Raw genomic sequence first — 25,638 nt, 5'->3', positions numbered from 1 at the left:
AGACTGATAAGACAGGAAGACTGTTTAAAAATAACATCTAGGGGAGGCCCATAAGGTGCAAGTCAGATAGTCTTTAACACTGAAAATGAGAAAATAAGCACGGAGGCCCCGTGAATGCCAGGCTGAGCCGCCCTACTCACAGGCAGTGGATAATCGTCCGGCCTTCCCCTTCCTCGCATTCCTCCTGCCACTTTTCCACCTGCAGTATCAGTTTCAAGAATGACCTTTTGGATCCAGGCACTTCTCGATGAGAAGCCCATCCTAGGTACTGAAACTGCTGTACCATCAGATAACCTTCCTGTGGCTGTAGAGGGAAAAGTGTTTTTATGTTAATAAGTTGGGACTACAATTTTTACTAAAAAGTAAAAGGTGCAGACAATTTACAACACAAATGACATTTACATTGGATTGAGTCTAGCTGATATATATCCTAAATATGTACATGCTAATACAAAAACATTCTAAGTGACAACAGCAGGAAACAGCAATCATCCTTTATACCTTCTTCTCCCTCACACTATGTATTCAGTAATTCATTTCTATGACTACATTTCCTAAATAACTTTCAGATTCATTGCCTTCTCTTTATCATCATTGACATCAATGCACTACCAGTCACAGGTTCTGATAATTACTTCCTAGTTGATCTCCCTGAATAAACTTTGATGTCCTTCCAATCCATATAGGCATGATGATTATTTGAAAATGCAAATGCAATCTTGTCATTTCCTGCTTTAATGGCTTTCAAATGATTTTAGCATAAAATCCAAATTGTTGTCACGGCTTAAAAAATTTTATGTGATCTGGATCTACCCCTTTCTTCAACCTTCTCTTGGTCTTCTTTTAATCCATTTATTAAGTCACTTCTTGCCTTGGGGACTTTGTATATACTGTACCCTTTGCCTTGAATACTTCTTTCTTGCTTGCTCTTCTCAATCCCAAATAGAATGTCCAACTTGTCCCAGGTTTGCCTGGGACTTCTCTGGTCTCAGCATTGAAGTCTGTGTGTCTTGGGAAAGCTCCCATCCTTGGCAAACCAAGATGATTGTTTACCTCAACCCCCAAACTAATTTCTATTGATTCATTAAATTTTGGCTTAAATACTATTATCTGAAAGAAGTCATCTCTGATCACATAGCCATGTCAGATCCCCCAGTTAAGCATTCTATATTCTTTACTTTTTTGCTGTAAAATGCATCACTTTTTTACAAAAAGGATTACGTAACTTTTGTTTAATGCTTTCCTTCCTGCAAAAATGAAGATTCCTTAAGTATGCAGAAATCTTTTTTTCCTGCACTCTGTATCAGTAGAACTTTGCATAATACTTCCCAAAAAGTGGTATCATTGAAAGAATGAATCAAAACCTTAAACCTTAAATAAAAATATCAGGAGGAATATGAAATATATGAATAAATCACATTAGACTGACAAGGGCCTATGCATCTTTTGGTACTTTACAAGCCCTACTTAGTACTCCACAGACTTGTTCCTGGTACATGTTAAATATATTAAATATACTAAATGATGAGAGTGAGAACGGAAAAAACATCATGTACTAATAAGGACAAGAATATCCAATACTGAGGCAATTCAATAAGTAAGCAAACAAATAAATAAATATGCTGAGAAAAATGTAACATTTCAGCTCCCATTCCTAGAATATTTTTTCACAAAAACTGCTCAATTGACAAGCCTTACTGTCTTCAGCAGCTCTGTTTTTTTTTTTTAACTAAAATATTACTAGAACTATAACGTAACAGATGTGCAGACATAATGAGATTCCATTTAAATTAACATCTAGGATATGCATGAATATTATGAGATGATTGAAGTTATCCTTTTTTTCTCCACTGAAATGAGCAATAGGAGTCTATATGATTTCATTCCCTGCTCATAGCTATATACATACAGACTTACTAACCAGACGCACATGTAGTCATTTTGATATGAGAGACACTGAAACACGACTGTCCTAATCACACACTCAAAATAATACACACCCATGGAGCTGGTGCTTTAAAAACAGAGTAATCTTTCTCTCTAAAAAAGAGCTTAATTCCATGAAAGTTACTAATTCTTTTCAAATTCTGCTTGCTATTTGGTTATATAATCTAAATCATTTTTATTAGTACTTTTTTTAAAGATCTTCCCCACCCAAATTTAATTTGTCATGTAATGGAAAGCAGATGAGGAGTCAGGGGAAGAAAGACTTCTGAGAAATACAGTTACTACGTTACTGCTGGGAAAAGGCACTGTGGTAGCAGCACTGGTTCTACCTTTAGATGTGCGTAGAGCCAGAGGTTTGGACATTTAGGGAGATGAAATTGCAGGTAGAAGAATCAATAATGAGCTTGGAACAGTGACATGGAATGCTTCTACATAATGGCTGATCCAACATCTCTCTCTTTCCTCCTGCAGTACAGCTTTTCTGTCTTTATTGTTATTGCAGTGTTCTTATTTTTTGATTACACACCATTTCTGGGCTGGATGTCAATACTAATAAAGTATGAAGTCATCCTTAAGATAAATCTACACACACTCAGAGGCCAGGCCGAGGCTATCAAACTTCATTGAGACAGTGCATCTATATCTCCAGAGGGAATATGTTAGTCTACTGACTGACCAAAAAAACCTAGCCTCCAGCATTTCTGCGTTCCTGTATTTTTGTTTAAGTACTAAGGCATAAGATGGTTACTAGCTTTAAAGTGGATTATATAGTGCTTATTAATTCTAGTCTCCCTGTTATCTGAATGAAATTATACACATCTTGGTTATGATTGACCTATTCTAGATGAGCTCAAAGGATCCAGTAGTGACTTACTCTTGTTAGATTGCATATCCTAAAAATCCGGTTGATCACATCACAATCCATTGAACAAGACATACATTCCACTTGGATGGGGCCATATCGTAGCATCCCTTCCTCTGGCCAGTATTGAGGGCAGCCCTAGATGATGAATGTTTTAAAAGGAAAAAAACAGAGCGTTATTTTTTCTAATTAGGATAGTATAAAGTAGGTTTTAGCATTTCATTATTACTTTATTAACTTGTCTATAAGTGCACAAAAGCAACCCATAGCCATTAACCTGGGACAAGTCGACTTCGTTTAACATCACAATGGAGGTACAGCCATAATCATACACTAATCTCCAGAAGTCTTTCACAGTGTTTGGCAGAGGGTATTGTGTGACGATGAAAGCAGCTGGTTGCCTGTAGCTCTGTGAAGAAACAAGGTAGATGGAGAAACATAAGAACTTAAAATGTATGATCAGTTGTACAAACAGATTCAAAACACTTCAATGTAGGACCAGTAAGATGGAATAGCTTCACATGCAGAGGGAACCAGAGTGATGCTTAAACCATGGAATAAGAGATTCAGGCCACTGGAATGAACTGAACTAGTATGGTAATGAATCCATTTGGTGGAAGACTTCAATGTCTCCGAAGCAATTCAAGTCAATAACTGAATTTTTACTTTACTGAAAGACGTAAATACAGGACAAATACAAAAGAAGAAACTAAAGAGCTTCTGAGGTTAACATCCTCTGTAAGGTACCTTTTGGGCTATTTCAATTTTCCAAACGTAATCAGTCTCTGAGAGGCTGAAGGCAAAGTAAGCACAAAACCCCTGGTATGTCTATCAATCATTCCTGCATGTGTATAGTGTGTGTGCCTGCAAGTAAAACAGTTTTATTCTTCTCTACTACAAATAAGAAAAACCACAAATAGCTCAAACACTTATACTTTTACATTATGTGGACATTATCAGGATATTCTGCACATCTTGTAGGCAATCCACCTCCCACAGTTTCCTGGGCATTTCTAATATATACCAAAGTTCAGAAAGACAGTTTCAACCATTTAAGATCTCAAAGCACCAAAGAATAACAATGCACTTCCTGGCCCCACAAAGTGGAGAGATAGCTCCTTGTTTACCATGTGCTCCTTAATCAGAACACAATATGTTATCTCTTCCCAAAGGGAGAAATGTAAAAGCAATGTTTATTTGGACTGGACAATGTCATTTGATTTAAACTAATTATATGCAACAACAATAATAATAATTAGACAGTAGCCTGGGATAGGTTTCCCTAATGTTGATGAAAATTTTCAATGATTTTATAACTCATTTGTATCGTACTACTATTTAAGTTGTTCAAGAATCTTAATTAACATCAGCACAGGAACTGGTTCTTGGGCTTCACTGATGCCACCATCATTTGGGAAATGCTGCTAACCACAGCATTCCATCCTGCTGAAGACTGCAGGATAAATCTGAGTAGATGACAAAAATAACTTACCTTCCTACTTCTAAATGACCTCAAGACCTTACCAAGTTACACGTGCTGCTGGGATGAGTGCCTCCTAAGAAAGGTACGAAGGTTCATGAGCGATATTTTTCGGCTATATGTGCCCACCCAAATCTCATGTAGAATTGTAATAATCCCCAAAGGCTCAAGGGCAGGACAAGGTGGAGATAACTGAGTCATGGGGTGGTTTCCCACATGCTGTTCTTGAGATAGTGAGTGAGTTCTCATGAGATCTGACGGTTTTATAAGGGGCTTCCCCTTTTGCTTGGCACTCCTCCCCTTGCCTGCCGCGGTGAGAAGGACGAGTTTGCTTCCCCTTCTGCCATAATTGCAGGGTTCCTGAGGCCTCCACAGCCCTGTGGAACTGTGAGTCAGTTAAATCTCGTTCCTTTATAAATGATCCAATCTCAGGTACAATTTTATTAGCAGCGTGAGAATGAACTAATACAGTGAGAAAAGTTAGAAGAAAGTAAGCGCTCTTCCCAATTAAATGTCTGCTCCATGGAAAGGTAAGTCAAAGCAGACTAATGGCTATTTATTCATTTTTTGACTCAAAGTGGAGGGGACACACATGAGGAGGAGCTGATAATCAGAGAGAAGACTGAAGACGATTCTTTTTCTCTCTAAATGCAGGAACATATGTAAGGCTCTGAAATCACAGAATCCTTGGCCTTACCTCCTAATATTCCATAGGCCTGACAAAAGGATATCACACTAATGATGGGGATAAAGAGTAGGGAGAAACAGGATCAAACCAGCTTTACTTTTCTGAAGGTTCATTTGCACTACTAAATCCCCAGAACACCTTTAACTATGAAATGTCTTTTTTGAATCACAGCGGAGTATGCAGACAGTAAGAACAGGTGGATTACAGGGTTCAGTCTTCATACTGAAATGAAGACAAGCTTGGACAGGAAGCAAGACCCCATCTTTACAAAAAATAAAAAAAAATTAGCTGGGCATGGTGGCATGCACCTATAGTCTTTGCTACTTGGTAGGCTAAGGTGGGAGGATCATTTGAACCCAGGAGATTGAGGCTACAGTCAGCTGTGATCATGCACGACACTCCAGGCTATGCTACAGAGTGAGACCTTGTCTCAAAAAGAAAAATAAAGAAAAGGAGACAATCTGGAAATTGAGAAGAATTTGACAAAGATGCCAATGGCAAAAATTTCAAAGGCATCAATGCTTTTCTAAATATTATTTTTCTTGTTCACACGTGTTTTTTCATTCCATATCTAGATGCAGAAATGAAAAAGCATTGTATACCATCTCTGTATATTTAGTGTATTTGCCTTTCCAGACATCTAATATAAAAAGAAAAGGTATAATTAGGATCTAATGTGATTTAAGTGGATGTGATTAATGGCCAGGCAAGACTCCGATAACAGCAAGGATGAGAGCTTTTCACAGGCAAGAGCGATCACAGCAAGGATGAGAGGCTGCCTTTAGACTATTCCACTTTGTGGCACCAAAAAGAGCAAAGTAACTGGTGAAGACGACTCGTAGAAATAGAATGTGAGCTTAATAGGAACAACAACTTAGAAAGCCTGATTATAGTCAGAAAGAAATGAACCGTGGCTTCTAATTTCTTCTTGCTATGGTTTTATAGGAGAAAGGGCAAAAGCTAGAAATGAAGTCAGTAAACTCTTTAAAATGATTCTAAACCTTGATGGTTTTCTTGCTTCTTTCCAAGGTAACCAAAGTAAAGTGGTCAAAGTCATAATTTAAAACTTTCTTTCCTTGGTAGTCCAAGGTGGGTGGATCACGAGGTCAGGAGTTCAAGACCAGCCTGGTCAATGTGGTGAAACCTCATCTCTAATAAAATGCAAAAAAAAAATAGCTGGGCTTAGTGGTGTGTGCCTGTAGTCCAAGTTACTCAGGAGGCTGAGGCAGGAGAATCGCTTGAACCCAGGAGGCAGAGGTTGCAGTGAGCTGAGATTGTGTCACTGCATTCCAGCCTGGGTGACATAGGGAGACTCCATGTCAAAATAAAATAAAATAAAACAAACAAACAAAAAGCCTTTCTTTCCATATTGTTCTGTCTATGGGCTACAACACTCTGCAGTTTAAGACTAGAATGGGGCAAGATCGTTCTTTCATTATGATGGATGTGTTAACACAATACTATCCATCCCTTCTCTAGTTACTTATAATAGTCTTTATTGATTAATGGCCAACAAGTTAGTTGTAAATTATGAAAACAAATGTCAGAAATAAAAATTTCCCAAATTAACACAATTTTTGTAGGATTGGGCATTCTGTGATTTTAAAAAATTCATTTCTAATTATATTCAAAAGAGATAGGCATGATTTTCTTTTCTGAAAATAAGATGAAATTTATAAGATGTAATATTTACTCTATGAATATAATAACTGACAGGCTCCAAATCTATAATAAAACTATAAAAATGATAGTTCTTAAAAATCCCTATAGGGAAAATCTAAAATCATTCTCCAAAAAATATATTTCCATAAAAGTTTCCATTTTTCTTTTCAGGTTATTTCAATATTCTCAAAAAGAAAACTAGCTAGTGTTCAGTTGCATTACATAGCTTTTCACAGCACTCTACACTAACAAAGAGGGCAGTCTCTTACGTCCATAAGAGCAGCATTGATGTAGTTACTGCTCTCCCCATCAATTGTAATTAAAAAAGGCAGACATCTGTCAGGTGGCAGCATGTCCATGAAACGGTTCTTGTCATGGTTCCTTGGCAGGCATGCTATACTGCAGTCTTCAGCTTGTAGTCGAGGGGTGACTGAATTCAGAGTCTAAAATGAAAAGGGAACCCAGGTTAAATGACAGTGACCCATTTAACAGTATCACACAGATCCATCAGATATTTATTAGACCAAGTAGAAAGTGAAGGATTTGTGCAAGGCAATGGCATTTGCTACTATGACAGGCTGATAGACTTTGGGTTAAAGCTAATGAAGACTGAGAAGTGAAAAAGAAACAAGACACACATTGCTCCTCTTCTTAAAAGGAAAAGGGAAGCTAAACAGCATTGCTACGTGCAAAATGCATTGCCTTGACCAAAGAAAATACAATCAGGAAGTCCATGATGATAATGACTCTCATCACAGTGGGAAACGGTATCATGTGTAATAACATCTGGGCTTACCATATTTGAAGATAAGCTATGGCATGTTGGAAAGAGCACTGGGCCAACAATCAAATAATTTGGTCTCTGCTATTTATTTTATTTTCACTCACCTTCAGAGATGTTTTAAGGGCAGTAAAAACATTTAGGGCTATTTTGAAATAGTATTTACTACCAACCTCATTTATTATTATTTTTTGAGACAATGTCTTGCTCTGTTTCCCAGGTTGGAGTGCAGTGGCGATATCTTGGGCTCACCACAGTGCCTCTACCTTCCAAGGTCAAGCGATCTTCCCATCTCAACCTCCTGAACAGCTGGGACTACAGGCATGTGCCACCATGCCTGCCTATTTCTTTGTAATTTTTTTGTAGATGAGGTTTTGCCATGTTGATCAGGCTGGTCTCGAACTGCTGACCTCAAGATCTGCCTGACTTGGCTTCCCAAAGTGCTAGTACTATAGGTGAGAACCACCACTGCACCCGGACTCAATTATTGTAATTAATGTGCTTGATCTAATCACATTGTGAGTGACACGGGTCAAAATCTGTATGACTGCATGAAAAAAAGTCTATAAATACACACAAATCACCACTAATTTTGACTTTTATGATACCTTTCCCTCTTGCCCTTCCCTAAGTCTGAACTTATTTTAGATATAGTACATATGAATTCATTAATAGAAAAGTGACTATATAATATGTATAATGAAAGAGATATGTATTATATTTAAAACAGAATCAAAGGTTATAAATTTGACTTAAAAGACCTTCCTAAAAAGGATTGCTAGTACCCAGAACAAAATGTAGTAAGTCATAAAAGAGGTTTGAGAAATAGTTAATACCTGAAATTCATCCTTGAGATGTGAAGAGTTAGTCTGAGAGTCTATTCTAATCATATCAAAATATGCAGCTTTAAATTCACAGACAGGTATGGCAGTTTCTCCACATAAGCAGGCTTCTAAAATGGCATCATGAATAAAAATGTATTGTTCCTACCAAAAGAACGATAAAGAAAATTTTGTATTAGTTTTAGTATCACTTTTCTGTCATCAAAGGTAGAGAATGCAGAAAATTTTCTCTATATGAAAATATGAATTAAAGTACCAATATTTTTCTATGTGACTGAGCTAATATTGATTACATATGAAAAAAAATCTACTCTTTTGGTTGAGTAGAGTATATATGAAAGACATCTACTCTTGCTTGTTTGTATTAAAAAAAAAAAAGTCCACTACAGGTAAATCTACATACCTCTGTCTGGACCATATTGATACGACGAGATCGTAAGGCTTTGACACAATTGTAGATATCAACAACACCCTCTCTTTCAGCCATGTCCAGCATGATGTCAATCACAATGTAACAGCCAGTTCTTCCAGCACCAGCACTGAAAAGAATTAAAACAATTGTAAGAAGCATGTTAGTTAGCCTTCATAACCTTAAATAAGGACCTTTTCCACAGTCAGACAGGTAGAATCAAATTGATTTGACAAAGCGCAAGACACAGCACTTGTCCATGCTGTGTAAAAACTTATTAATGTACAAGTAACTTCATGCAGAATATCTGATTTGGTATAAGCTAAAGATTGGAACAAGAGTTCCAAATTATTCTCAAATTGAAAATAATGTTCAGGTTCCATACCTCTCTCACAATTTTCATTTTATGTAAATTTAACACACATAATTTCAAGTTCATAGAATTGATCAAGTGGCAGATTTATGCTTCAAAATTTAATTCCAGGTTGAATATTTTTATATTCATCTAGGTGTGTGTCCTCTGGCAACAATGTTGGCTCACTCGCTGTTTTTGCTTCTTGTAAATACCAAGTCACACAAAAAAAATTAATTCTCAAACCTTTAAATGGTAAATCTAAGGAGCCATGATTCACAGGAAATGCAAATGGTGAGGGTGGACAAGAGAATGATGGTTATCAAAGGGGAGGAGAGTTAACAGTATAAAGACTATTTGAATCATGATCGGAAGCGAAAGGAAAATGATTGTTAGCTATAGAATATGATTTCCAGCAAGTCACAAGGCTAGCCACTATCCCACTATATTTAATTCTAAAGTTAATTTTTAAAAATACTTTTCAGAACATTATGTTTTAGTCTTCAATTGGCAAATAATAATTGTACATATTCTTGGGTACGTAGTGACGTTTCAGTGCATATACTGTATAGTGATCAGAAAAGGGTGATTGGCATATGCATCCTCTCAAACATGTATCATTTGTGTTGTGAACATTCAGTATCCTCCTTCTAGCTCTCTCAAGCTAAACACTATCATTTACTAGAGTAATCCTACAGTGATATAGAACACTTAAAATGTATTCCCTTATTGCACTGTAGCTTTGTATCCTTTAATCATAATATACTGTGATTATTTTACCTCTGGGGAATGTTTTTTCAATTTTCTGTATAGAAGTCAATGGAGAAAACAAAATAAAGGTTTTTTGGGAGGAGAGAGGAATTCACTTCGTAATCCAGAGATGCTTCAGTGTAAGTGGAAAATGACACTTCTGTTTCAAGACAGTATCTGAGAATCTTGGAGCACTTCTGAAGCAAGCAATTCATAAGAAAGTAAACATCTCTGATAAATCAAAAAATCCCTAAACTGAAAACCTATTTATCTCATTTTCTAAGTGGTTAGATAGGCTAATAACATTATTTCCTTGTTATCCAGATTTGGTCACTTCTCTTAAACTCACCGTTCTTTTAGAAATTTAAGCAAAAAATATTGTAGCTGTCTCCATTTATTTTTGTCCCCTACCATCTTCTCAATCACAGTTCCCAGGAGACAGGAATGTAATTGATGAGTACATCAGAGTTCATGAGGAGGATTGAAAGGAAGAATTTTTTGTTTGGTTTTCAAGGTACATATCATCTGATCCTATGGGATGTTTTACCTTTATTTCATTCTCTGCTTCCCTCTTCCCTTTTATACATGGTTATCTAAATCATGAATAGGTTAGATTTCCAGAAAGCAAAAAATGCTTAATTACAACCTATTATGTAGCTTGGAGAGAAGAGCATTTGAGAATGGTGTGCAGCATCATTTAGGGAAAGCTTTTCAGATTCAGTACTTATTTTTCTGGTCACACCTCAAAATGAGCCCATGTAATTTGCTTTTAGAATCTCTAAATGCTTGTTTTAAGAGAAGTTTCTAATCAGAAGTAAGTCTGGATATAATGTTTGTGTTTTTTTGGCATATATTTGCTGAATCTCACTGATGCAGTTCTCAAGGTCCTCTAATGTGAAGTCTTTAAAAAAATTAAATTGCTGTTTTATAGCACAAATTCTTGCAATTTAGTCCATTTAGTGACTCTGTATGTCTCAAATTTAGTTTTAAAAGCTGAAATTCTGTTGGGAATTTTCTAGATTGACAAGAAATGTCTATTTCAACCTAGCATTCTATACAATATGGGATTCGCAAAAGTGATAAAAACAAAAAACAAAAAACACAGATGTTGCCACTAAAAGCACAGTTTCTACACTTTAAATTGTGGGTAACACTACACACATTAAGATGAATGTACGTATTTCTTAAGTTCCTGTTTTATAGCCTACTTACAGCCAACTTTTATTTTATTGCTGTTTTGCTTCATCTGTACTACAAGCAAGCTGGAACTTTGTAAGCAACATTAGATTTTATGCTCAAAAGCCTTGTCTTGACACTCTTAAAAAAAGCTGATTGGATACAGTGAACACATTTGGACCACCACTCACCTGCAATGTACAACGATGGGGCCAGCACTGGGAGGGTTGGATAACTTGACTCGCCGGATAAAGGAAAGAAGCCCTGTAGCATGGTAGGGCACTCCATGGTCAGGCCAGCCCGTGAAATGGAACTGTTTAACTTCACGGATTTCATTGTATCCCCTCTGTGCAAAGATGGAAAGAAATGTTTTCAAAAGCCATTTTCATGGCCAAAATAAAGCCATTAAACACAATTATGGGCACAGACCCAACTGACAATGATAACAATACAAACTTTACCAAAGATGACGTCTTTTCTTAAAAAATAAAAAAAATGAAGGCCTGACGTGGATTAGGAGCTTACCTTTATTGTCTGACAACTGCCAAACAAAAGAAAATTAGAAGTCTTGCTCAGTTCTAAAAGTCTGGATAAATTTTATTTACTTTGACAGCTTGTTTCTCGCTGGGAATGACAACACATTAAATTATTAGGGGAAAAGAAGGAAACGGGAAAACTAAAATGCTGCCCTATTGACCCAAAGTATTGAGTTCTCAAGTGCTGTATAAAAGCAACTTTCCAGCTTCTCACCTCACAAAGAGATTTTAATGCCTTGCTTATCCATGTTGAAAATGGTTTTGAAGCATAGCATGTAGGGATTTTCCAGGACAGTGCTGCTCTAGATTGGCTTGTGAAAATATACAGGCAGCTAAACTGTTCTTTGGGCAAACTATTTTTCTTAGCTCTGTGAAATAATTCAGCACAGAGTATTATTTATAGTAACAAAAATACAAAATGAAATAAGTGAAGCATCTGCTGTTTGCTGCTCTTCTATTGGGTTAAGAGAGCCCTGTAAATGCACATTTCAAAGCTTTTTCCTTTCTTTTTGTTAAGTCTGTAGACTGAGGTAGCACAGCTTGGAAGGTATAGATGAAATATTGCAGAATTTATTTTTAAGAATTTACATTTGTAGCAAAAGGAAAACAAATCCCACTATAATCTGTATAATTCAAATTCTACTGTGAGCTATCTGTGAAATCTCAATCTCACTTGTTCGATCAGAAAAGGTAGACACATTACATGAAATAGACAAAATTGAGAAAAACAGTTTAATTTTAGATTCAATCTTATACAGACCAGTATCACCAAAACCTTGGAAGTCAGCGATCATTTCTTAAACGTTTTCTTAATTCCAATTCCTAGCACAATACCCTACACAAAGCAGGGATCAACAAGCATTTGTAATAGTCACAATGGTAAGCATCACCATGAAATCACCCCAGTGGAAAAATCACCTTTTTTCTACTTCTCAACTCTAGTGAGGAAGGTCAAAAACAGTTTCGAGGCCTGACTTTAGACAATTACTTTACTCCTTCTATATTAATTATTTTACTGGAGTTGCTGGATGAGCCTTGCTCCCTTTATCTTTCTATTACATGTTTAGGATTTGCCTGTTTTAGTACATTTTATATGTCAGTGCCTATTCTCCTTTTTTTTAAAAAATTTTTATCTGAGTGATTTTCAGATATATGGTTAAAAAAAAAACTCTCTATTTTCTAGTTCTAAATAACAAGAAAAATAAAAATCCAATGATGTTCCAAACAGGATTGTATTAAATCCATACAGTGCTATTAATATCAAGTACTCCCATATTCTGGAACATGGCGCAGGTCTCCACTCATTCATACATTATGTGTATCCATAAGTACACTTTTGTGTTTTTATTCAGTCAGGAATTGTGTAATTCTTATTAAATACATTCTGAGATATTTTGGCACTTTTTATTATTTTTAAAGATTACTTAGTGATATTTTCTTACTTCTGTTTGTCACCAATATAAAGAAAGCTATAACTTATGAATATTTATGCTGATTTAGTCATTTAAATAAATGTTTATACATTCCAGTTAAAAATGTTATCTCTAGTTTTCTTGGTATAAAATCTTTTTATCTTAAAATAATTTGTCTTTTCTAGTAGTTACACAGTTTATTCCTTTTGCTGCCTTATTTTCTAAAACTTCCAGAAATGTTGAAAACTAGTGAGACTGATTATCCACATAACATTCCTGATTGTAAAAGCAATGATATAGTCTTTATACTAGTTTTTTTATGATAAACTAATAGTCTTTAGTTCTTCATTCCACAACATGACTGCTACTAGGTAATGTTGAATTACCTTTATCATGTTTAGGATGCTTCTTTATTTCCCTAATTAGAGTATTACTGTAAATATTTAAAAAATAAAATTAAATGCATTAATCTATTAATAAAGTCATATAGTTTTGGTCCTTTAAGGTACTGACATAATGAAATATCCTGTTAGATTTTCCACTACAGTTGAAATATTATTGTATTCTTAGGGGAAAAAATAATATGTCACTTAGTGATATTTTCTTAATTCACTACTAGATCCAAATTTTCAATATTATATTTTAAATTTTTTCATGTTCTTGAATGAAATTGGTCTGCAATGTGTGTGCTTGGAGAAGAGAGGGACAGAGAGAGAGAGAGAGAGAGCGAGAGAGAGAGAGAGAAAGAGAGAGAGAGAGAGAGAGAAGAGATTATGAAAGAGAGAATGGGAGCTTGAGAGAGTGCTATGTTATCTGATTCTGTTATCACCATTATGCTTTTGTTTTTTTAAAAGACAATGTCTCCCTCGGTTGCCCAGGCTGGAGTGCAGTGAAAACATCTTGGCTCACTGCAACCTCTGCTTCTGGGCTCGGATGATTCTCTTGCTTCAGCATTCCAAGTACATTATCCTGACTTTTAAAACATATTTTGGTTTTAATTGTTTTATGGCCTAAATAGTTTGAATAACATAGACATTAGCTATTCCTTAAAGGATAAAGGAACTTCAATTTTAAACCCATAGTGCAATTTTAATGATAAAGTTTAACAATTGTTCTGTTTTCTTCTAGCATCTATTCCGGCTTCTAACTCTTTGTGAACTAATTTTTGAGAATTAGTATTTGCTAGAAAATCACTAACCTAGATTAAAATTTTTATTTCGATGTTTATACATAATATTTTCTATAGCTTTTCTAGTAGCAAATATAACAGTTCTGTCCCTCTGTGTTTTCTAATACTGTATGTTTTGTTTTAATTTTACCTCATTTAGAATTGATAGTGGTTTAGATAGTGATCTTTTCAATAAACAAGCTTTTAAATTTTTTTCTCATTTGTCTCTTTTTTATATTTAATTTTTCCTTTGTTCTACTTTTTTTGATTTTCCAATTTTATAATTTTTCACATGATTTCAAAGCATATTTCAAAACAGAAATTACTTAGGGATATAAATTTTTCTTATAGAATAATGAGGTAAATTTTGATATAAAACGGTTGATCTATACAATGTAATTTTAGTTTTGAGGAAATAATTCATTCAAGGATTATTTGGAAGGGGCAATTTCTAAGAGGCTACTTTCTGGGGTCATTGGTCTGTGATTTATTATTGCTTTCTATTGGATTTTTGAAATATCTAAACTTTTTGTTATGTATTCAGGTTTTCCTTATTACTAAGTTCATCACTGATTTTTACAAGACTTGTATAAACTTAAGAGACTGCATATTCCATATTTTCTTTTTAATAATATGATCTAGTTATTCATTCAATTAAACTTAATGATTCTTTCTGAAATCTCCCATATCGATTGCCTATTTTATTCTACTTGATTTGTCTAAGAATTTTTCATATATATTTATAGTCATAATAATCATGATTGTGTTGTTCTGTATAATGCTACCTTCAGCTTAATATTTCATCTAATTATTTTTCGTGTTGGTAGAATAACTTACAAATATTTTTGTAAAATACTATTGAACTATTTCGCTGTTGCTAGACGTGTATGGTTATCTATAATTTTCTAATACTATAAATGAAGTCATTGTATTTTAAGTAAATTCCTTAGGAAAGACTCATGAAAGTTAACTTCTCAAAGAACATCAATATTTTAAAGCTCTGGAGATACACTGTTTTATTGACTTACAGAGGGTTTGTAGTGATTTAACTATGATGAGTAATGTATAAAAATATGTTTCAACACACTGCAACAATCAATGAGGATTATTACTCTTTTTTAAAGTTGTTGCTGATTTGAAAGGACAAAATGGTATGTAAGTACACTAGGTTAAACAATTTTAATAGGCATGCTAACAGCTGTGTTTCTTCAGAGATTCTAGTGTTTTCCCTTCTACTGGTATTAGCATTATAAATTAAGGACATTAATAAATATTCACATGGTTCTTTTGTGTGTATATACCTTTGATGTTTTTTGGCCACAGGTAATTTCACACTTTTGTGTGGTCAAATCTACCAAGTTTTACCACAAAATGTATTTCACTGTTACTATGTTCCACTTCAGTCTACTATACCGGCCACTCCACCTTATTATTTGCAATATAACACCTTTAATTATCCTTTTAGAAATAAAATTCAGATCATGTTATTCCTGGGCTCACAAACCCTGCAACGGCAGCCTAACTCAATTTTAGTATGAACTAAAATCATCGTAGCCTACAAGGCACCACTTATCCAATTTTGTGATTTCTCTGCCTTCATTTTGTATTTCTTTGCCCTTCACTTATCGATCTCTGAACATCCTGGCCTGCTGACTGTCTAGCATTCTAACAGCTTTATAGATGTCTCCAGGATTCTGAAATGACTCTTCCCTCTGTCAGAAACTTTATTACCTGTCACTGGACATAACCTGTCACTCCCTCACTTACTTCAGGTCTCTACTCATATTACTTTCTCAGCAATGAGTTCTTCCTTGATCATCCTTTCAAAATTGTAAGCCATTTCTTCCCCTGCCTCAATAATATTCCCTACTTCCTTTTCCAACATTATTTTTCTCTATAGCACTTGTCAGGATGTATGATATAGCAGTTGATTTATTTATTTTTATTGCTGTCTTAATGCAACAGTCTATAAGATCCACAAGAGTAGAGATTTTAACATGTGTCCTAAGGTTTAGAAACATGTTTGGCACACAGTAAACTCTCAAATAAACATCTGTGGAATGAATACACAAATGAATGGATTTTATAGCATCATCAAAACAGAACTTGAAAAAGATTTTAAGAGAAAAAGCAGTTTTGATATAAATTTTTAAAGTAGAATTTTAGAGTACTTACCCTTTCCAGGGTAAATGTCCTAACTACATATTCTGCAAGTGGTTCCATCTCTACACAGGTTACTTTGAAGTCACCATAAACTTCAGTATCATCAGGCCAATATTTATAGCATTTAACCTAAGAAACAAAAAGAATACATAGATAGGTGTGAATACATAATACTAATTAGCCAAGATGATTTAATTCCAGCAATAACTCTTTGGATCAATTAAAACTTATTTAAAAAATCTATACATGAGAAAAAAATCTATTATACAATAGAGTTCATATAGTCTAACAAAAAATTCACAAGCCTGATAATGCAATTAGATTCTAGTACAAAATTAAGGCTTACTTTGTTACTCAATGAGAAATCAAATAATTTCTCAGCCATTCAAAGTCTACTTAGAAGTCAACTGAAATGTTGTGCCTGTAATTAAAACAATTGGATACTATTCTATTTTAAATATCTATATGTTGCTTTTCAACCATACTCATTTTTATGATAAAAAAAAATAGTTTTCTTCCTCTTACCCGGCCAACTTCAACTAAATTTGTAACCATCACAATGCAAGCAGATTGTTCTTGCCAAATCATCCTCCAGAAATCATATACTGTTTCATGAACGGGACCTATGAAGAAATTAATTTGAATATTATGTTATCAAAGAAATTTTGTAGTTAGTAGGAAGTTTAGCTAATATAAAAACAGAGTAAACTAAGAAATTCCAAAAAAAGGTCTAATAAAAAATGTCATTCAAAGTACTTAAATTAGTTCATATCTAAATTCCCACAATAGGCAAAAACATAGGCATATATAAATTTATGTATTTTTTTCAATTTGCCTTCTATACTTCCCAATTTAGAAGAAGCTATCGCTAGTTTCTTGGGTATTTATATCTGTCATTAAGTCCCTTTAATGCATCTTCAAATATAAGTAAAAAAATAAAACTCTTATGCTACCATTAACCAGACAGCATATATTAACAATTAAAAAAATTTCCACCATTTATAAACAGTGCATGTTTAGGGATTAATAAAAACTTATCCTTACACATAAGGATATCAGAAGCATGTGCTGGGCTATTCTCTACTGGATACAATAAAATTGAATATCAACCATAGATCAACCACTATGGATGATCTTTCTAATTGTAAAGAGTATACAACTGAACTCAAGTACTCCAAAGATACATGAAAAAACAGAAAAATGTCCCCTGTCAAAATAGTAAACCTAGCTTTTGTTTTACTTTCCTTTTATATAAAATAGATGTACAGGTTTCTCTTCTGAGGGCTAGTAGTCAATTTAGAGAGATAACTACAGATGCTTTTTTTTTTGTTTTGATATTTTTATTCCCTAGTGTGCCACTATAAGAACGTTTCCCTACTTTCTTTTTACTTTCTAAGAAGAATTAACTTGACTAAATTCCCTCTAGCTCTTTGTTTTGTCTCAGTCTTGACTTATCAAAAAATTGCTCAGTATAACATCTCATTGAAACAATATTGGTCTTGGGTACCATTAAAAAACTTGCTGCAAGAAGACAGGCCTCTTATTTGAGACTTCTTTTTCCTTTCCTCAAAAATGAGTAATTCCTCTGCCTGGCACTATTGACTAGTGCTCTGACATATCTGTGTAACAAGGATTAATAACAACCACTGGTAGCTTTTTTTATACTTTTAATTGAAAATTAAATCAAGATTAAATTTATATAAGCTTTACACACATAAAAAATTGTACCATACAAATGAGTAATGAGCAGTGTTAATCAGAAGGGCTAACGGTTTTCAGTTACTAAGACTAAATCCACCCCCTAGCCAGAAAAAAAACCCACCATATACATGAATAAGCAAGTTCGTTTTTCTGTAACATTTAATAAGGCAAAGTTTTACCTTGGGTTGCAATGTAGTGACTTGGTCTCTGGTAGCCCTAAAACAGGAGAACAAATTAGTTATCATTTTACATCAATATCAGAAATAAATAATGAAGGCATAAAAGGATGAAGACAACCACCTGTTAAGTTATAATAAAAAGTCCAAAAATGAGTAGTGAACACATAGTTCACTTCTCAAACCTATATTATCTGAAAGGTAAACATAAAACAAAAATTACATATTTTAAAGGCTTTGATTGGAATATATATTGTATAATTGATTTTTATTTGCCATGGAATAACCTCATAGATTTTGTTTAGTTTCATTAAAATGTTTATGCCTTCATGTTCATCTTTAGTCATTCATTCCTGGTAAAATAGTGTTTAAAAATATTAATTCTCATTTTATCATCCAAAAGTACAACACACTGCATTACAAATGGACGAGGACATATTAGAACCATAAAAAAAAATAACAGAACATTCCAATGTTAGAGCTGGACAATGCATGTGTGCATCCAATCAAACTCCTGCTGAGGTTTTTAGAGAATATTCCTGTTCTATAATATGTTCAGAGATATGCAAAAACTATTTTGTGTGGGCTCACCATGTTAATTTACACACACAAAATTATAGGTACACACATATATATAGGGAAAGCAGAGTTTTTAAAAGTACATCTTATCTTGAGCAAAAATTTAGTATTTTTTTTTCCATGTGCCAAAAGTTCTGTTGAGGAGGAATAAATTGTTAGTTGCTCTCAATTGGTTTGAATAACAATAAACCATGAGTTGCAAAAATCTTGATGATATGATCCTAAGTTCTGAATTTGTTTCATATTTACAAATGGGTCTTAGTAAAAGTCTGTGGTACAATTTGTCCACATATTGGTGTGGGCGAGTCAATACACATATAAATACATGTGAACTGAGATCTCCAACGTAAAATTTAATAGTGTGAGCATTACATTGTTGCAAATTTGGAAGATTTCAAATTTTTAATATACCAAAATAGCACAGTGTTTTATGGAAAATTTTTTCCAAGCTTTACAAGTATTTCATTTCCAGTTCTTAAAAAAAATACCAATTGAAGAAGTATATACTTATATCTTTTACATATAATGAACTAATGGGAGAGGGAAAATTATGAAATTGTATAGAAACTGGCCAAAATACACTGGGGCCTTAACAGAAAGATTGGATAACAAGTCTTATTTAAAATACAGTCCTACCGTATGAACAATAAAATAGTTTTATAACAAGGCTCCAGTGTACATGTCCTAGCAGAAAACCCAGGTTAAATTAAATAGGTAAGAACAGTTACAAATTTGTCATAGAACTGTTTATTTTTTTATTCTAAAAATTAGACCATTAGCTTAGCTTTACATAATGACATGTTCGATAAATTTATATAATGAATAAGAGTGCAATTCTGATCAGAAATTGATCATATACTCATATACTCATATACTATGCTTTATAAAATATAATTCAACTAAATACATAATTACAATTCATAAAATAACTGTAAAATGTGAACTTAATAAATATGATGAAAATTATTTCCTATTTATGAAAATTAGAAAATGTTGGGTCCTAGGTTTCCTATCTTTCATGTCTATAAAATTATACATATGCTGCCATACTTAATACCTCTAACTTCTGTCTTATAATTATACATATTATGAATTGATTTAATTACAGCACACCTCTATTTTAATTGTAAAAAAATAGTTGAAGTTTAATGAGTGCTAAAAATGAGCTAGGCATTGGGCAAAATGCTCAACATGCATTACTTCATTTAAGTCTCACAACAAAGTGATGAAGTTAATACTATTATTATTATCCCCACTGCAAAGATAAGGAAGCTGAGGTACAGAGAGAGAAGTAACATTCCCAAGATCTCTAGTGTGATTATGGACCAGGTGGTATGACAAAGATCCTGTCCTCCTTATAGGTAATGTAAAATATTGCCCTTTAAGAATGTTTTATATTTTGTTTGATAGTTACTTCCTTTAAATAAAGAATTTGCATGTAGATATATAAGTGACCAAAATTTAACAGTGAGATATATGATCTAAGTAAACTTTTCCATTTCTGTGATTCGATATATATGTGTGATATGTGTATTTTACAACTGCAATTTAGTAACTATTTTGCCTGAGTAATTTTATTACTTTAAAAGCCAATACAACACATCACAAAATAGTCTCCCTCCTCATTTTAACATCAGAAGTCAAATGTAAAAATTAAAATTTCAGTAACACTAATACACATTATACTATCCAGCTTCTCACATGTTTAGGGAAGGGTAAGAATAAAAGCCAGAAACAGAAATCATCAACAAATAAAACTCGAGTACATAATAAATTGTCAAAGCTAAAAATGGTCCTGTTTTTCTACACAAGAAAAGGGAAGGAGGTAAAATAGGTTTTTACGCATGTGAAAGAATTACAAAAAAAACGAACAGAGATATACTGTATGAAGCTAATTAGGTGAAGCATGCAGAAATAACTAGTAAGAAAGCATTAGTAATAACTGTAATTAAGAATATTTGTATTTATAATAGGGTGCTGTTATTTACATATAGTGGTACTTACATCCCTGTACAGCCAAATCTACAGGCCAAACCAAAGTCAGGTGTGAAAGAAAGCACAACAACGTCAGTAAGTACTAGGACGTAGAACAAGGAAAAGTGTACAGTTTGTACTTTACTTAAAAAAGCTAGCAATCACTTTATAGGTAATGACAAGTGAAAAGGTTCATATATAAAAGCCAATAAAGTAGACATACTGAACTATAAAAATACTTACATCAATATAGTTGGCATTAATATAATCTGAGGAAGGATCATCCTCTACAGGTTGCAAAATTACTCTGGAGTGATCATCTAAAAAATTTAAATAATAAATAAAAGCTGTTAAATGTTCCCCCTGTTCTGAGGCAATGTCATTGGTAGAGAAGAAAGAATTCAGTGTTGCTCATAGTCATCTATAGTATACTGCTACCAAATCAGTCCTTTGAAGAAATACAAGAACTTTAGCGAGCCTTGCTATTACAGTTACAATATTCTGTGACTAAAGCTTCACTGACTTGAACCTTCACAGTTAGCAAGTTTTTAGGAGACATAAAATTGTCTGGTAGTAATCATTTGAGTGACAGAATTGTCCACATAAATGAAGTATACTTAACTTCTAATTTTGCTTCTTAGTCATAACTTTATATGGGTTGGATCCTTTTCTTCTGCACTTTGCAGCAAATGAGCCACAAAACTAAAAAGTTAACTTTGAATTCCTGCTATCTGTTTCTTATTCCCTGAGAATCAAGGTTAGATTTTGAGATATTCATAAGATACTTCAAAATAATTTAAATTCAGAATACAGTGGTCTAGGTAAATCAGCAGCTAGTCACAAGGTAAACTATCTGCTACTTTCCTTACTAATCCTGTGAGTTTTTTCTGCTAATGACTTTCTTATCCCATATATGTCTTGAGGACTTACTCAGGAGGAAGTCCTTAATGATAAATAATATCGAACAACTGGAGTTTAGACAGTGGGTCCAAGTAAGAATTAAAGGCATGTGGAAAGAATAACACTCCAACCTAGAATATGTTTGATGGGAGTATTAAAACAATTTAGAACTGAAAAGATCTTATTTTTTCATTAGCCTGATAGTCTCAGCTGTTTAGTAACACCCTATGCATTTATATACATATGAAATGAAACAGCAAGTTATCTCCACAGGGTAAAGTGACTGACTCAATTTAATTAATGAGGATGATGGCAATTGCAGAATCATTGCTAATAGCCAATGCTGTTTTCGTTTGTTGTTGCTGTATTTTGAGACGGAGTCTCACTTTGTCGTCTAGGCTGGAGTGCAGTAGCTCAATCTCTGTTCACTGCAACTGCCACCTCCCGGGTTCAAGTAATTCTCAAGTAGCTAGGATTACAGATGCATGCTACCAAGCCAGCTAATTTTTGTATTTTTAGTAGAAATAGAGTTTTGCCATGTTGGCCAGGCTGGTCTCAAACTCCTGACCTCAGGTGATCCACTCCCCTAGGGCTCCCAAAGTGCTGGGATTACAGGCGTGAGCCACCACACCTGACTGTAAATGCTGTTTTAATATTAAATAGATTTCTTCCTAAACAGACACACCACTCTCTGGGATTTTTCTTAATGTTTAAAACCATATAAGGAGCTCACTATTTACCTTCGTATATATAAAAATTTACATTCATCAAGAATTGTATAAGAACTTACATGCTATAATGTTTCCATATCGGTTTTTTGCTCTATTTTGATCTTTTTTAGCTACATCCCAAGATGCTGACTGTCCTTCAAAGAAGCTCTGGGAAAACAAAATTAACAAACAGACTAAATTTAATTCCTTCTTAAAAATCAGGTTTATCTGTTCTGAAGCCCTAAACAGTAAAAACCACTTTCTGAGAGAGGAAAGGTGTCCTACAGTAGTAAACAAGTTTCACTCTCAGACCTCACAGCCGCTTTGTTGGATTCATACTTGTTCATCTCAAATTGGATTGAGGTCAAATTAAAGACAAAAAAAAAAAAAAAAACTTCAGAGAAAAAATGGACCTTGAAAGTATTTCAAATTTAAGATCACTATAACGTTGAGAGTTAGAAGTAGAAAAGTATCATTCTTTTCAAAATGTGTTGAATGATAATGCATCAAAACTGCAAAAAAACTTTTAATGGCTATCTTTCAAATGTGCATTATTTAGCATTTATAACAGTGGAAAGAAAACCTGATTCCCTCCACAATTATTCATTAAATTGTGTGCAACACATCACATTTGAGTTTCTTTGAAGATCATGAAAAGGACTGAGTCTTTACAATAAGGGACCATATGAAAATTAAAATGGAGTCCCCTTCTTCAAGAATCTGGGAACAGATTAATTTGTTGACTAGTTTAATTACCATACACAGCAATTTAAAACATGAGTCTAAATTTCATTTTGCAAAAGAACTTAAACTTTGCTCAGCACAGGAAATGGGGTCTTCAAAGAGCCAGTGGCCTTTGAAGAAAGGTACACAGGAATACACATGAAATGAACAAAAAGAACCAGGTCTGGCAGAATAGTCTAATTCCTTGTACTTATTTTGTTATGACGGCTTAGTGTTTCTCACATACATCTAAAACTGACTTTCAAAATTCAGAGATAATTAGCACTCCTAATTTAAAGTATAAAAGTAATCCATAGATAAAAATATTGCTTGGATTCTTTCACTTTAAATGTGTGCATACTGTGATGTGTTCATGGGTAGTGGACTGGCTTCCTTCCATGTTCCAGATTGGATTTCTCAGTAAGTGAAGGGTGGCAAAGGAACTATTTCCCTTTTGCTATATTATATTTGTTGGGATGTTTGGTTTTAAATCACCGCCTTTGTAAGATAAGTCCTGGTATTTTGGTTTGAGTAGGAAGGGGAAATAAGGTTGAAAGAATTTCCCACTGCCTTCTTCTGCCTTCTCAATGTTGTTTACTGGATTTGCAGTGCTCTATTTTTCTTCTCAGCCACCCGCAACAAATAATCTATAAAATTTAACTATGAGTGACAAGTAGTACATTTAGAGCATGAAGTTTCATCTGATTTCTCAATCATCGGGTCAATAAACAAAGAAGCAGAGAAGTACCTGCTACTTGATTCATTCAAATGATAGAATCTGTAATGGTACAATGGGACCCAAAGTAACTTGCTACTTGATTTTTGCATGGGGAGATACACAAAGTATTTTTTAATACCATAGTAAAATAAATTATGAAATCCAATATTAAAGATTCTTGTAGTGAATTTAGACTCAGACATATCTCTGGAAAGTGTAATTTTTCCCCCCATACTACTTGGTTGTACACTCATAAACACTAGATTAGAGAGCTTAGAGAGCAATCCCCTCCTTGTAGTGTTAAAGAGAGGGAAAAAATGTTAAATTCCACTGAGTAACATATTAAAAATCAAATGCAATACAGTATGGAAGCTTATTCACCTCATATTCCTCTTTGAACCCATAGCTGTCTGAGGTCTTCATGAGATTAATGTGCTGCAGTAAATCAGCTACCCTGATGGCTGGATGCAGCTGTCCTGTCTGGTAAGGGGATTCCGTCCCCTCACAGAGGTAGCGAGGTACGTCTAGAAGGCGACTGGACTCTGCTGTAGCACTGTGGTTCTCATCTGGCATTTTTCAGATTTCAGAAGATTAAAAAAGAGACAAAGTTATCTTGTTTAATATATATATATATATGTCTATGCAATGAAGATTTTAAGACCTTAAGATCTTTCTGATAACAAGAGGAATTCTGGGAAAGAAATATCAGACATATAGGCCTAAGCAGCATCCCCAAAGACAAAACTCAAGGTTTGAGGTCAGAGTATATTATGTGTATATCAGCAAGACAACAGATGCTGTGAGATGCAGGGAGACATCTGATAGACCTTTTAAAAGCTTAAGTGGGAGATTTTGCTGAGTTCTTTTTCTTGCATCTGCAGTCACAGCAGTATAGAGTGGGACCAGAGGACCCAGCTGTCAAGTGGAGAGGTGTTTTCACTGCCGATTAAGTTGACCAAACTCCTTCCCAACCGTATCCCAACCTCCGTCAGAGACCCGATATAGGTGACCCATTCCCAAAGGGTTGCTCTTCTTGTTCTTACGGCCCCTATACTCTGGGGCTTCTTACCACAACACACTGCACTGGGAAACATGGGCATTCTACATAACTATCCGCTGATGCCACTCTGTCTGCTAGACAGACGACACATGCATTTATATTCAATATCTGCCACCTTGACTTACTACTATTACTGTTTTTATTGCAAATGTATTTTGAGTCTCCCGGCCACTCTATGAGAGAAATCAGCATGTGCTTCTCAAATTCTTTTCTGGTCCCTCCAGGTTGAGTTACAAAACTCCCTATGTTCCCATGACCTCGTATTCAATTTTACATGTCATTTCACTTATTCTATATTTTCATCATTAATTTACTTGTCTATTTTCCTCATAAATTCTGAACACAGAGGACAGAGACAGAATATTTTTCTTTCTGTTCCTAGTGCCTGATGCATAACACTCACTCAATAAATATTCCAATGAATGAATTAAAGTCAACTGAATCCCTGACCACCCATGATTAAGTGTGAGTCCCTTCCCAATTGTATTATTAGCTTAAAAAGAAAAAAAAACTTTAAATTGTTTTTCTGTCATAAGAAGGAAGAAAAAAACAAGAACAGTTTTGCCTATGAAGAATAAACAGTATTTTAATGACCAAAGTACTAAACATTACAATGAGAAGCATGCTCATATTTATCACATTTAAACTTACCACTTAAAAAAAAAACAAATGTTTTAAGAGGTGTTATTTTGAAAAGCATTATACTGTCGTACTCATTAACAGAAGAGAAAATACACTTTTGAGGGAACTTTTTTTTTTAATGATAATGCATACTGTAGAGAATGATATTTAATTAACAGTGAAACATATTTCAAGTGCTAGTACATTTGCCTGTTCTATTACCAACTCTACAAATAGGATATGGCAAA

At 34.2% G+C, this 25,638-nt stretch overlaps 1 protein-coding gene across 1 annotated transcript in view; it reads right to left on the bottom strand.

Annotated features, from left to right (window-relative positions):
• The window catches only part of PTPRK (protein tyrosine phosphatase receptor type K), a 574,079-nt gene that overhangs the window by 4,681 nt on the left and 543,760 nt on the right, over positions 1–25,638 (bottom strand). The window contains exons 19-32 of the mRNA XM_017533300.2: positions 24,091–24,275; positions 22,349–22,436; positions 20,902–20,978; positions 20,689–20,706; positions 18,109–18,145; positions 16,754–16,851; positions 16,241–16,357; positions 11,141–11,295; positions 8,666–8,801; positions 8,257–8,406; positions 6,909–7,082; positions 3,087–3,218; positions 2,822–2,947; positions 141–304 (exon numbers count right to left, since the gene is read on the bottom strand). Of these exons, the coding sequence (XP_017388789.2) occupies positions 141–304; positions 2,822–2,947; positions 3,087–3,218; positions 6,909–7,082; positions 8,257–8,406; positions 8,666–8,801; positions 11,141–11,295; positions 16,241–16,357; positions 16,754–16,851; positions 18,109–18,145; positions 20,689–20,706; positions 20,902–20,978; positions 22,349–22,436; positions 24,091–24,275 (1,657 nt within the window). The remainder of the gene's footprint in view (positions 1–140; positions 305–2,821; positions 2,948–3,086; positions 3,219–6,908; positions 7,083–8,256; positions 8,407–8,665; positions 8,802–11,140; positions 11,296–16,240; positions 16,358–16,753; positions 16,852–18,108; positions 18,146–20,688; positions 20,707–20,901; positions 20,979–22,348; positions 22,437–24,090; positions 24,276–25,638) is intronic.

Source organism: Cebus imitator, unplaced genomic scaffold (assembly GCF_001604975.1).
Source record: "Cebus imitator isolate Cc_AM_T3 unplaced genomic scaffold, Cebus_imitator-1.0 Scaffold81, whole genome shotgun sequence".
Classification (NCBI taxonomy): Eukaryota; Metazoa; Chordata; class Mammalia; order Primates; family Cebidae; genus Cebus; species Cebus imitator.
Note: the sequence above shows the minus strand (reverse complement) of the source record. Positions and strands in the feature narration are given on the sequence as shown.